Raw genomic sequence first — 12,149 nt, 5'->3', positions numbered from 1 at the left:
TGCCCCTTCCTGGCTTGCTGCCTTTATGCTAACCCTTTACCTGTCTGAGCCTCAGTTTCCTCATTTACAAAATGAGAATCATAAGACTTTCCCTCATCCTGTGCTGTGAAAGTTAAATGGGATGCTTTGTGTAATGTCCCTAACACGTGCACAGCCCCTAAATTAGAAGCACTCATTAATGGTGATGTCAGTGTTGGTCGGAATTGGTTTAAAAGCACACTTGTCCAGGCAGAAAAGGGGACCTATAGGTTCCTGTAGCTGAGTCCAAGGAGCGTTCTCTCTTCTGCACCCCTGGGTGAAGGTGCGTGGGTGGTGGCAGTGGGGCTGTCTCTGCCTTCCTTGGGTGGCATTGCCCTTGGGCAGGCTCCCCACCAGTGAAGCTTGCGAGGTGTCAGTGCTTCCAGGCTATGTCCTTCTCACTTAGCAACCCCGTAACTGCCTTCCCCTCAGTGGTTCCAGCAACAGTTCAGGCCTGTTTGCATTACCCTGAGCCAGTCCCTGTCTCTGTGGATTGAGAGGGCCAGAGAGAAGGACAGTCCTCTGAGGGAAAGCCAGCGTTTCAAAGCCAGAAGATCGAATGGATGCTGGGTGGGAAAAACAACAGGTGTCTGTCACAAAATAATAATAGTAATTCTCACCGACTCCCACTGCCACCTGCCACATCCAGCTGGCAGCCTGCCCCAGGGCTGCCTCCACTTCCACCGCACTAGCCTCCCTCCCTTGTCAGAGAAGCAAAGCCCGGTCTGGGCTGGTTTCTGCTCCTGTAGTCAGGTCCTGCTGGGATGACTGCAGAGGATGCCCTGTGGGGGTGTTTCTGCCTGTGGCTCCTCCCCCATTGTAGGGTCTGGAGCGTTCAACCCGCCAAGCCCATTTCCTCATCTCTAGCACAGGGTTCCTGCAAAGCTTATTGGATGTTGTGTGTAAACTGTCCGCTCCAGTGCTCAGCAAACAGTAGTTGGGTGGTGGTGGTGTTTTAATTAGGTGGCCTGTTTCCTTTGCTCCTGGGTTCACAGCACAGTTCAGAGCTTTTATAAGAATACTTAATGCTTTGCAGTTTGGGAACTTATTTATTTAGTTTTGGCTGCATTGGGTCTTCATTGCTGCGCGGGCTTTCTCTAAGTTGCAGCGAGCAGGGGCTTCTTATTACGGTGGCTTCTCTTGTTGCAGACCGCGGGCTCAGTAGTTGTGGCGCACGGGCTTAGTTGCTCTGCGGCATGTAGGATCTTCCCAGACCAGGGCTCAAACCTGTGTCCCCTGCATTGGCAGGCAGATTCTTAACCACTGCGTCACCAGGGAAGTCCTAGGAACTTACTTTAGATTGTCTCTTTGAGCCCCCTCATCCTGGCTCCTAAGCCTCTCCAGCCGTGGACAGGGAGTGCTGCGTCTGGCCTGTCTGAGGGCAGGGGCAGCGGCATCTTGGCAGGGGGACTGCCCGGACCTGCAGGCTAACGGGAGCCTCAGTGTGTGTGGGGGGAGACAAGGTAGGGAGCTGAGGCGGCCCTGTTCCCAGGCAGCACTGCAGACCCGACAGTGATGAATGAGCGCTGGCAGCCAGCTGCCTGGGATTGGGGAGAACTTGGTAAAGAGTCCCTGTGTGGCAGTTGTGGTGACGTTGACGATGATGACAGCTGTTGTGCATTGAGCAGAGGACACAGTTCTTTCCGTTTGTTGTCTCATTGACTCTTCCCATCAACTCTGTGAGGTGTTGCCTCCATTTTATAGATGAGGAAACAGACTCAGAAGTTAAATGGCTCGTCCAGGGTCACCAGCTGGGAAGTGGTAGAATCAGAGTTCAAATGAGGTGTGATCTAACTCTGGCTCCAAGTGAGCTGCCATAGATTGGTCTTCAGAGCTCACAAGAACCCCCTGAGGTAGGCCACACATCTCCCTCAACGACTGAGGGTAAGTGGCTTTCTCTAGGCTACCCAGCCAGCGACTCGAGCCAGGTCTGGAAGCCAGTCCCCGAGCCGCCTCCTGCCTTGGACACAGCTAGCCTGCTCCTCTGCCATTGGCCCATGTGTCACCAAATTGCAGGGACTCTGGATGCTTAGTCCCAGAAACAGACTGCATCCCCTCAATCCTGCATACCAGGGCAGCTAAGCCATTTGTTTTTGTAAGTGCCCTCCTACCGGACAGGCCCAGGAGGTGCAGCCAGCCCCGTTGCCACCCTTCTGCCGCAGGCCTGTCCCTAGCACAGTCTGGGGAGCCTCAGGCTGTCCTCTTGTCCCAGGACTGACAAAATGCGATGGGGCTAAGGAAGGTCTATGCACAGAATTGTTCTTTCAGAGGTATGTTTTTAGTCAGCAGGTTTTTCTTAAGTGCCCGTTGCACACCAGGCACTAGAATGAACAATAGCCAGGGATGCAGCAGTGACAGACACGATCCCTGACCTCAAGGGGATCTCTCTATAGGGCGGCCCAGTGGCTTGAAAGCATCTCCAGTACTGTGGGGTGGTGCCAGTGAGGGGGACAGGAGGCTACAGAAGTGGGGAGGGGGCACAGGAGGTACGTTCAGGTGAAGACAGTGGCAGGTGAGAGGTGGGGCTGGTGGGGGCGGGGCAGGAATGGTTCCCGCCCTCTGGTGGAAGCACAGTTCCTTACAGCAGGCTGACTGTGTGGGCCCTGCTGCCCCAGTCTGCTGGGCATCCCTGGCACCTGTTCCACTTGTTGGCAGATGGTCTTTAATAAGCATACCAGGCACATGTGTTGCCTCTGTAAGCTGCGAGCTCCTGAAGGCTGTGAGGCCTGGAGCCCTGATGGGTTTCTGGGACCCTAGCACTGGGCAGCAGCCCCCACCTGCCTGGGGTTGCCAGATAGCACCGTGGCCAGCTCCTTCCTGAGCGGTCGGGCGGAGGTCCAGGCTTCTCAGCACTACCTCTCCCCTGCTGGGCTTGGCCTGTTTGTGTGGCCAACCCCAAACCCCAGAAAGCTGTTCTCAGCCTTTGAACATCGTTTTACCTCTCTGAGGTCCTCACCTGGTTTTCTACCGTCCCCACAAGAAGCTTACACTCCTTCCTCGCCTCCTGTCTTCCTGCAGGTCCAGCTGCAGCTGCTGACAGCCATCGTGAAACTCTTTCTGAAGAAGCCGACAGAGACTCAGGAGCTGGTGCAGCAGGTCCTCAGCTTGGCCACTCAGGTGGGTGCGCAGCCTCCCTGCTGTGCCCAGCACAGCCCTTGTTCCACGGAGGGAGCTTCAGTCCAAGGAGCCAGACCTGGGTGGTCCTGCCCCTAAAACTGGCACCACTGGGATTTGGTCCCAGAGCATTCCAGGATCCCTGCTCAGGGAGCTCAGTCACAATCAAATAGAGGTGGGGCAGGGGCAGGTGGTGACTTTGAGCCAGACCATACATGAGAGAGGAGAGGGAAGTCCCTGAGAACTGGGAGGGCAGACGGTGGAGGAGGCAGGGAACGGAGGCAGGAGTGGGCTGGGGGGAAACCGGGGGGCTGGGCCACATCTATTCAGGCAGTTTACGGGTGTGCTCCCGCCAGCGCTCAGGTTGCCATCAGTCGCCCTGTGATCCCACCCATGTCATGGGACTACGGATGGGGCTCCGCCTTCCCCTCACCTGGTTGCTCCGAGTTTCACTGGCTTCTCATCACCTCCCAGGACTCAGACAACCCGGACCTGCGAGACCGCGGCTACATCTACTGGCGCCTGCTCTCCACGGACCCCGTGGCTGCCAAGGAGGTGGTGCTGGCGGAGAAGCCGCTCATCTCGGAGGAGACAGACCTCATCGAGCCCACGCTGCTGGACGAGCTCATCTGCTACATCGGCACCCTGGCCTCCGTATACCACAAGCCGCCCAGTGCCTTTGTGGAGGGGGGCCGGGGCGTCGTGCACAAGAGCCTGCCGCCCCGCACCACCTCGTGAGTACCAGGGGCCACTCGCTGGCCTGAGCCTCCCCATCTGCTTCCTCGGTTCAGTAGCACAAGCACTTGGGCCTGAGTCTGAGCAAAATTACGATTCTAGCAACTTTTTAGTGAATGCTTACTACATACCAGGTATTGACTCGGTGACAACAGCTCTGAGAGATGTCCCCTCTTAAGAGATGGGGACAAGAGGCATAGAGAGCTTGAGTGCCTGGTGCAGCATCCCAGGCAGCAGAGCTGGGCTCAGACTCGATTCTGCCTGACTCCAGAGCCCCGTTCCTCTCGCCTTCCTGCTCTGCGGCTCCCAGGGTTGTTGGCCTGGTTGTCCAGTCCTCTGGGGACCAGCACCCGCTCTTCTCTTTAGAGTGGGCTGAGTGAGGGGAATACAGATGGCCCTCCCTTCCCTCAGCCCATGAAGCTGGATGTCTCGGAGAGCCAACATGATGGATCAGGCGTCGGAGGGGGGAGGAAGAGGGGATATAGACAGGCTTCTGGGATAGTGAGGAGACCCAGGTGCCTCTCCTGAGGGTGGAGACTGGGGGCTCTGACCTCCCTGAGATAGCCTGACCCCCCACCCTGCTGAGTCTCTTTCCCTGTCCTGACAGGAGTGAGAGCACAGAGAGCCCGGAGACGGCCCCTGCCGGAGCGCCGCCTGGCGAGCAGCTGGATGTCATCCCCACCCAGGGCGACCTGCTGGGCGACCTCCTCAACCTGGACCTCGGCCCTCCGGTGAGTGGCCCACCCCTGGCCACCTCCTCGGTGCAGATGGGAGCTGTGGACCTTCTTGGCAGCGGCCTCGACAGCCTGGTATGTCCTAGGGCCCCCTCTGGATAAGGTTGATAGTGATCTTTGGAGGACCGATCGTTGAACGCCCTCTCTGCCAGACGCCAACCAAGGGCTTCAGGCACATTTGCCTGCAAAGGTGATCATGTAGCTCCTTACACATCGGTGAGAGACTGAGGCTTAAAGAGGTCAGGTGACCTTCCTTCCAAAGAGAACACAGCTGCTAAGTGGCAGACACAGGATTTAGCCCCTTGCCGGGCTGCTGAACCCCAAGAGACCTGGAGCAGTGTAGGGCCTGTCCTAACCCCTTCCCCTGAGTCTGGCACCTCGGCCCTGTAAGGCTGGAGGAGCCATACCTGCATGCACTTACCCCACATGCTGCACTGGTTGGGGGTAGCAGCCCAGCAGGCCTGAGAGAGGTCAGGGACATGAGAGGTCAGGGACAGTCCCTCTTCCCCTGTGAAAGGGGGTGGTAAGACTGGCCTGGGTGTTTCCCTTGGATTTCTTCAGGCAGCTGGTAGAGCCGGGTGAAGGGGGCAGTGGCGCCCTTGTCACTTGGCTATGCCTGGCTCAGGTCCCCAAGGCCACAGCATTGGAAAGGGTAGGAAGGACGAGGGTGGTCAAGTGAGGCCAGTGGGTCATGCCCTTCATAGAGACAATGTGGGCCCCTCATAGGCCCGGCACAGCTTCACACCAGGCCCCTTTTGGGTGGAGCAGCAATGACTAATTTTCTCCCTCTTTCCCTCTCTTTCTTATCTCTCTGTGTCTTCTTTCCTGGCTTTTCTCTCTGCATGTGGCTGCCTGTTCTCTTCACCCTGCCTGCTTCTGCTTGGAGATGGGGGATGAGCCTGAAGGGGTATGGTTCAACCCTTGTGCCACCAACCCTGCTGCTCCTAGATCGCCCCCCCAGCATCCCAAGGGTCGGATGATGTCAAAGCAGTCCCTCCCTGCTAGCACTGGCCTCTGTCCAGTGTCCTGGCAGCCTCCGCATTGACTGCCCAGCATCCAGCTGCCCTTGGGCCCCCATGTCCATTAATTCCTCAGCCCATCCTCACTGCCCTACAATGAAGTTGCCTTGTCATCCTGAGGCCCGCCGGCCCTCTCAGTCCCCACAACCCCTCTCTGACATCCTGGGGTGCGTGCTTTCATCTGCTGAGCACAGCCCCCTCACAGTATTGTGTCTCAAGTACCCCTTTATCCATGGGCTGTTAGTTTGTGAGTGTCCCCAGCCCTTTCCCTCAGGGCCTGCGGAGCACGGGAGGGCTCGGCCTCTCCTCTCCACCCACCTCGCTCTGTCTTGTTTCTGCAACTTAGAGTTGATGTGATGGCAGCCCTGCAATACCCCCTCCTGGCCTGCCCCCGTTTTCTAAAGGGCCAGGTGGCCACACTCATCCTGGGGCCCTGATGTCCCTGCCTTTGATGCCCGCCTTTGACCCGTTTCCCTTCCTTTCTAGATCGGGGCCTCCAACTTCGTGTCACCCCCAGCAGCAGCAGTACCAGCCAACCTAGGAGCACCCATGGGCAGTGGCCTGAGTGACCTCTTTGACCTGACCAGTGGTGTGGGCACCTTATCAGGATCATATGTGGCTCCCAAAGCAGTAAGTGCCATGGCTTCTCTTGTGGCAGGACGTGTGGCTCCTTAAGTGGCCCACTGTGTGGGATTGGCCCTGGCCGGCCAGGATGGGCTCCTGGAGCAGCAGTTGGCCAGCACGATGCTGAGGGCAGCAGGGAGCACAGGGAAGGGATGCTAAGTCAGGCGTGGAGGCCTGGGGAAGGGTTCGCAGAGGGTGGTGTTGCTGGAGCTCAGGCCTTCGGATCAAGTCAGAATTAGCAAGGCAAAAATGGGGAGCGGGCTCCAGGCCCAGAGTTGAGGGAAAGCCCACACCTTCCAGAAAACTGGCAAAAGTCCCATCTAGTTGTGTCAGTGGTTCTCAGTGCTGTCCTACCCAATGCTCCTAATTGATAACAGGGGTTTTATAATGCCCTCTCCTTTCATAATAAATGAGATCTGTGGACTGTACATCCTACCTATACATATAATTTCAAAAATGGTAAGATGTTGTCATCGCATAAAAGAGACTTAAGGGCTTCCCTGGTGGCGCAGTGGTTGAGAGTCCGCCTGCCGATGCAGGGGACACAGGTTCGTGCCCCGGTCCGGGAAGATCCCACATACCGCGGAGCGGCTGGGCCCATGAGCCATGGCCGCTGAGCCTGCGCATCCGGAGCCTGTGCTCTGCAACGGGAGAGGCCACAACAGTGAGAGGCCCGTGTACAGCAAAAGAAAAAAAAAAGAGAGACTTAAAAGGAAGAGAGTAAAATGATGTATTTCAGTGTTGTGGAGGCTTGGGCATGCCCGCCCCAGATCTGATCGCATTGTTGGGTGCTGGCAGCAGTGCAGAGTCACAGTGACACCACAGCTATAGAGAGTGTTTGTAGCTCACGTGCCATGAGTGATGTGGCCAGAGGTGCCATTAGTTTCTGAAATGGTGACTGACTTCCAGTTAAGTTCCAAACAAAACAAGAAACAGGCTTCCCTTGATTTTCACCATCATTAGTTTCCTGGAAATTGCAGGGCATGTTGAAACCATGCAGAAAATAGTCAAGGGCTGCAGGACAGTAGCTCATTGTGAAGACCGTTGTCCTCAAGGTAGCATCCCTGACCCCAGCCCACTAAACACAGTGTGTCCCCCCCCCACACCATTGCCTGCCTGGCGGTGCCTCACAATGCCCACTGGGCCACCCAGGGCAGTACCCCTGCCCCCAGACTCCCGCCTAGACCAGAGTTGAGGAGGGAGGAAGCTGGCAAGGTCGGCTGCACCAGCTTTGAGCCTTTGTTCTTGATCCTGGTGCAGCAGGAGACATTGGAAGGTTTTAAGCAGGGATGAAGCAGATTTGCACTTGATAGCGATCCTCTGGCCACCATGTGGAGGCCGGACTGGAAAGGCTAGAGCAGAAGCAAGGAGCCGGTGGGGAGACTGGCAGGAGTTGGCTGATGGCTGCCGGACAGCAAGGCACTTGTAGGGGTGGAAAGGAGGCTGGACTGGAGGCAGGCATGGCAGGACGTGGCAGGACATGGGGCTGGTGGGGAGGGGGATTCCAGCTGGAACAGTGGGCAAGGGGCAGGGTGAGGGAAGGAGAGCTGAGTTCGGGGTGTGAGAACATGTGGGCCTGGCACTAAGGAGAGCACAGTGTGGGCCAGGCTTTTAGCCTCAAGGAAGCTGCCAGAGGGGACAGACGTGGCCTGATCCCTCACAACACTCAGGTCACACATCATGTCTGCCGCTTCATTCCCAGCCAGAGCCGCTCTCTATTCCAAGGTCCCCTCGCCAAAGCAGGACACAGCAGGGCTTCAGGGGCACAGGGACATCTCCCTCATGACTGGGGAGCTATGAGCCAGCACCTGCCCTGCCCTGCCCACTATACCACAGTGGTGGTGGCCAGAGTCCCCAGCCAGGATTCCTGGCAGGATCTGGGCCTGAGGGGCCCCCAGCAGACGGCAAGTCTAGTGCTAGCAACCACACACTTCCGTGCTGGGTACTGCATGAACATGGCATGGCCGCCATCCCACTAAGTCCTCCCAGCAGCCTTATGATGCTGTTATTCCCATTTTTGCAATTGAGAAATCTGAGTGCTTTTTCCTAAGGTCACATAGCTGGTAAGTGACAGAGTCTGGAACTAAATGTAGGGCTGTGGCACCAAAGCCTCTGCCCCCAACCCTTATGCGATCTTTTTGTTTTTCTTTAAAGATTTAATTTCATTTATTTTTGGCTGCATTGGGTCTTCATTGCTGTGCACAGGCTTTCTCTAGTTGTGGTGAGCGGGGGCTACTCTTCGTTGTGGTGTGAGGGCTTCTTTTTGCAGTGGCTTCTCTTGTTGCACAGCACGGGCTCTAGGTGCGCGGGCTTCAGTAGTTGTGGTTTGCGGGCTCTAGAGCCAGGCTCAGTAGTTGTGGTTCACGGGCTTAGTTGCTCCGCAGCATGTGGGATCTTCTCGGACCAGGGCTCGAACCCGTGTCCCCTGCATTGGCAGGCGGATTCTTAACCACTGCGCCACCAGGGAGGTCCCCCTTATGTGATCTTAAAGTGTTTAAGAACCTCAGTGTGCCTATCTTAATGTCAGGGGTTGTCAGAATCAGCTGGCCCTCGAGGAGCTTGCCCTCTACATTGGGTTCATTTTAACAGGTATTATCACTGCTTTGTCTTAGTGGAGGGCCAGATGAGTGTACCAACTGGAAGGAGAGGTGAGGGGATCCCAGGTTAGGAGTAATCAGGGCAGGCTGCCTGGAGGAGGAGTCCTTGCAACATGGGCAGGACTTTCTCCCTCCCGCTACCGTAGTCACAGGCGGGTTCTGGGATGTGGGTGTGCTCTCCCTCCAGAAGCAGTGGCTGTGCGGGCTACATTTTCCTGACAGCGCTGTGACTACCTCGAATAGTTTGTCCTGTGTGCATTCCCCGCTCCTCCTGGTCAAGGGGAATGAGGCTCTCTGTACAAGAACTTGGAGTTCCTCAAGCACTTGGGCCAGTGGATGCTGACAGTTCTAGACTCCATGAACCTACAATGACCAAGAGAGATGAGGTCCCCACCCTCGGCAGTCAGGATGGTGACAGTGCCAGAAAGAGCCAGTTCTGCAAGAACCTGGGAAAGGAAGCCAGGTTCCTTGGAGGGGCAGGGAGCAGGGAAGTCACCGTGGGAGCCCTCTGAATGCTGTGTGCCAAATCACAGCTCATGGCTAAAGCCATGAGATTCTGCCCTCATAGATTTGTCTGGGGGAAGCAAAGCATGATCAGAGTTAGCAATTAGGACGGGGTTAGCGTGGGGCATGCTTTCCAAGCAGAGGGAACAGTGTGTGTGTGAGGACCAGAGCCCAGGGAGAGCAGGGCACCAGGCCTCGGAGGCCGTGGGCAGTGGAAGCATTGCAGGATTGAGGGGGTTCAAGGGTGCTGTGATCTGATTTGCATTTTAAAAGATGGCTTTGGCTGCTGTGGAAATTGGGGATAGAAGAATTGGGCAGCTATGCGGGTGGCTGCCATCTTACCTGGGGAACTCTGATGGTGGCTCAGACGCAAGCAGTGCCTGTGGAGAGGGGAGAGCAGAGAACGTGGTGGCAGATGGGAGGAGGTGGTGTTGACAGGACCTGAGCTGCATGACCATGGGGGTCATGGGTGGGCTGAGGGCTGGTGCCCAGATGCTCTGGTTCCTGGCATTGGCGACTTGAGAGACAGTGGGGCGTTCACTGACACAGGGCACCTGGAGAAGCTGGCCTGGGGCGGGGCTGTGAGCTGTCCTGGTGAGAATGGCAACTTGAGAGGCATTTGCGCGTCCACAGGATGGCCCCCACTGGTGTCCCTCATGGGCAGAGCTTTTAATTCATGCTGTTCGCTTAGCAAACGTTCCTTGCATACCAATCTCACACCAGGCTCCGAGCCAAGGATGCAAAGACAGAAAAGCAGAGCCCTCCCCTCGAAGAGCTGTCTGGGGACCGAGAAGACAGTTTATTTGCTAAAACGTCACTGCAGCGGGAGCCTGGAGAAGGAACCTGGGGGCAGGCTTCCAGGAGGAGGTGGGCTTGAGCTGAGACTCGGATGACAAGGGCAGCCAAGCAAGCAGCAGAAGACCTGCCAGGCGAGGGGTGCTCTTAGTACTGTCCTTGGTCAGGCCAGTTTGTACAATTAAAGGCCAGCCCTGCCTTCTGTGAGATAGGGCAGGCTGTGACAGCCAGGGAGGCCTCAGGCTCTGGCTGAGGCCCAGAGTGCCCTTGGCTCTCGACTCTCCTTGGCTCGTCAGGAGGCTGGCAGGGCCCTCTTGTCTCATCGCTTTCCTCAGCCCTGCTTCTGAGTCATCCTTCTCTGACCTCCGGAGACTCAGCTCAGCTTTGGGCACACCAGGTTCCTCCCTGCCCTGCGCTGCTCCAGCACGTGGCCACACGGCTCGGGGGTCCTGGGCAGGCTGTGCAGGAGCCTTCCTCCCATCCCATGGTTCACATGGTCGTCCCCTGATGGTAAAGGCAGGTGTGATCAATCTGAGAGGCCCCTTTAGGTGTGAGGGAAGGGGGGTGGGGGAAGGACCCTCACGTGGGCTATGGAGTTGGGGACATGGTGAACACCAGCCCCCTTCCCATCGTCTTCCCTGCAGGTCTGGCTCCCAGCTATGAAGGCCAAAGGATTGGAGATCTCAGGCACCTTCACCCGCCAGGTGGGGTCCATCTCCATGGACCTGCAGCTGACCAACAAGGCCTTGCAGGTCATGACCGACTTCGCCATCCAGTTCAACCGCAACAGGTGAGCTCCCTGAGGCCAGCCTGCTGAGAGCCCATGCTGGTGACTGCAGGCAGGCGCTGAGGGCTGTGGGCCTGGAGCCTCTTTCTGGTGAAGGAGGATATTCCTCACAACCACAGCTCAGGCCAAAACTCTCTAAAGCGGTGATTTTTCCCCACAGTAACCTCTTTATGTGGACACCAAAGTATGAGGTGGAGGGGCAGCGCACCTCCCTTTATTTTTGCCTTCCCCCACTGCCCCGGGGGCATTTTACTGACATAATCTCCAGATCTGAGCAGCTCCCGTCTCAGGAGTCTCTAAGAAGGTGGATGGGGAGTGGGCCTGCCCGCCAGCCTCCCCCGTGTGGCAGGATTAAACCACCAGACAGGGCCTCTGTGAATGGTGGCTGCTCCAGGCTCCTAACCCCTACCAGGTCCCCTGTCAGCAGGGAAGTTCTCCTGTCTGGCACCATCAGGGTCTTCATGGACCAGGCCAGGTAGGCCAGGGCTCTCTGGGGGACCCCAGCAGCCTCTCCTGATGATCCTTCTTCCTGAGCGGCTCTAGTGATGAGCAAACTGAGCCTCTAAGAAGTTGACTGAAGGGGCTGTTTCCTCAGGGAGAGCCTGTGGGCCAGTGGTTTCCGACCCTCTGTCAGACCAGGGAGACCCTAGAGGCCACAGAAACACTCCAGTGTCTCTTACGCTCTTGGGCATCCTCCTGATTTGCTCACATGCTGCTATACCAAGAAGCAGGGCTTTTCTGAATCTCTGTGGCCATCTTATGATCTAGCCAGTTCTGGCCCAGACAGTAAAACCCAGTGTCTCGTTTGGGATGGTCACATCCCTCCTGGGAGATGGAGGTTGGTCACTGAGAGTTGGGCAGTCACAGAGTTTTCAAATTAAAAGAAGCTTAAAGGCTCCCTGGTTTGTTTTGTTTTGTTTTTTCCCCTGGTTTTAAATGGAGCTCCTTGAGGGCAGGGCAGGGGCACTCTTACCTGGGCCTGCCCAGCGCCTCACCCAGAGGAGAAAGAGGAACAGAGATGGGCTTCAGGCCTTCAGCTGTCCCAGATTTCTCTTCCTGTTCCTGTGGCCATTGAGGGGTGGGGAGTGGGGGTCAGGAGCTTGTCCTTCAGGCCTGGGTCTGGGCCTGGGATGAGGCCGGCTCACTGGAGAGGCTTCTCGCCAGCTGCTGCCCAGGCTCCGGAGCCCCAGGAGCCTACCTGTCCTGTGTCAGCACCTGTTCC

At 57.0% G+C, this 12,149-nt stretch overlaps 1 protein-coding gene and 1 non-coding gene across 8 annotated transcripts in view; both read left to right on the top strand.

Annotated features, from left to right (window-relative positions):
- The window catches only part of AP1B1 (adaptor related protein complex 1 subunit beta 1), a 53,215-nt gene that overhangs the window by 37,138 nt on the left and 3,928 nt on the right, over positions 1 to 12,149 (top strand). For 6 of the 7 annotated variants that reach the window (XM_089894648.1, XM_089894647.1, XM_089894649.1 and 3 more), the window contains 5 exons: positions 3,037 to 3,135; positions 3,607 to 3,866; positions 4,475 to 4,676; positions 6,107 to 6,250; positions 10,785 to 10,930. In XM_089894648.1, coding sequence (XP_089750774.1) covers positions 3,037 to 3,135; positions 3,607 to 3,866; positions 4,475 to 4,676; positions 6,107 to 6,250; positions 10,785 to 10,930 — 851 coding nt within the window. The remainder of the gene's footprint in view (positions 1 to 3,036; positions 3,136 to 3,606; positions 3,867 to 4,474; positions 4,677 to 6,106; positions 6,251 to 10,784; positions 10,931 to 12,149) is intronic. The other variant, XM_089894646.1, reaches the window with a different exon arrangement.
- Positions 11,424 to 11,520, top strand: LOC115804135 (small nucleolar RNA SNORD125). Its single transcript, XR_004024985.1, has one exon. It is a non-coding gene; the product is annotated as a small nucleolar RNA SNORD125 (small nucleolar RNA).

The sequence above is a fragment of the Delphinapterus leucas genome, chromosome 14, assembly GCF_059928025.1.
Source record: "Delphinapterus leucas isolate spDelLeu-1000000601 "Yukka" chromosome 14, BTC_Dleu_Yukka2, whole genome shotgun sequence".
NCBI lineage: Eukaryota > Metazoa > Chordata > Mammalia > Artiodactyla > Monodontidae > Delphinapterus > Delphinapterus leucas.
Note: the sequence above shows the minus strand (reverse complement) of the source record. Positions and strands in the feature narration are given on the sequence as shown.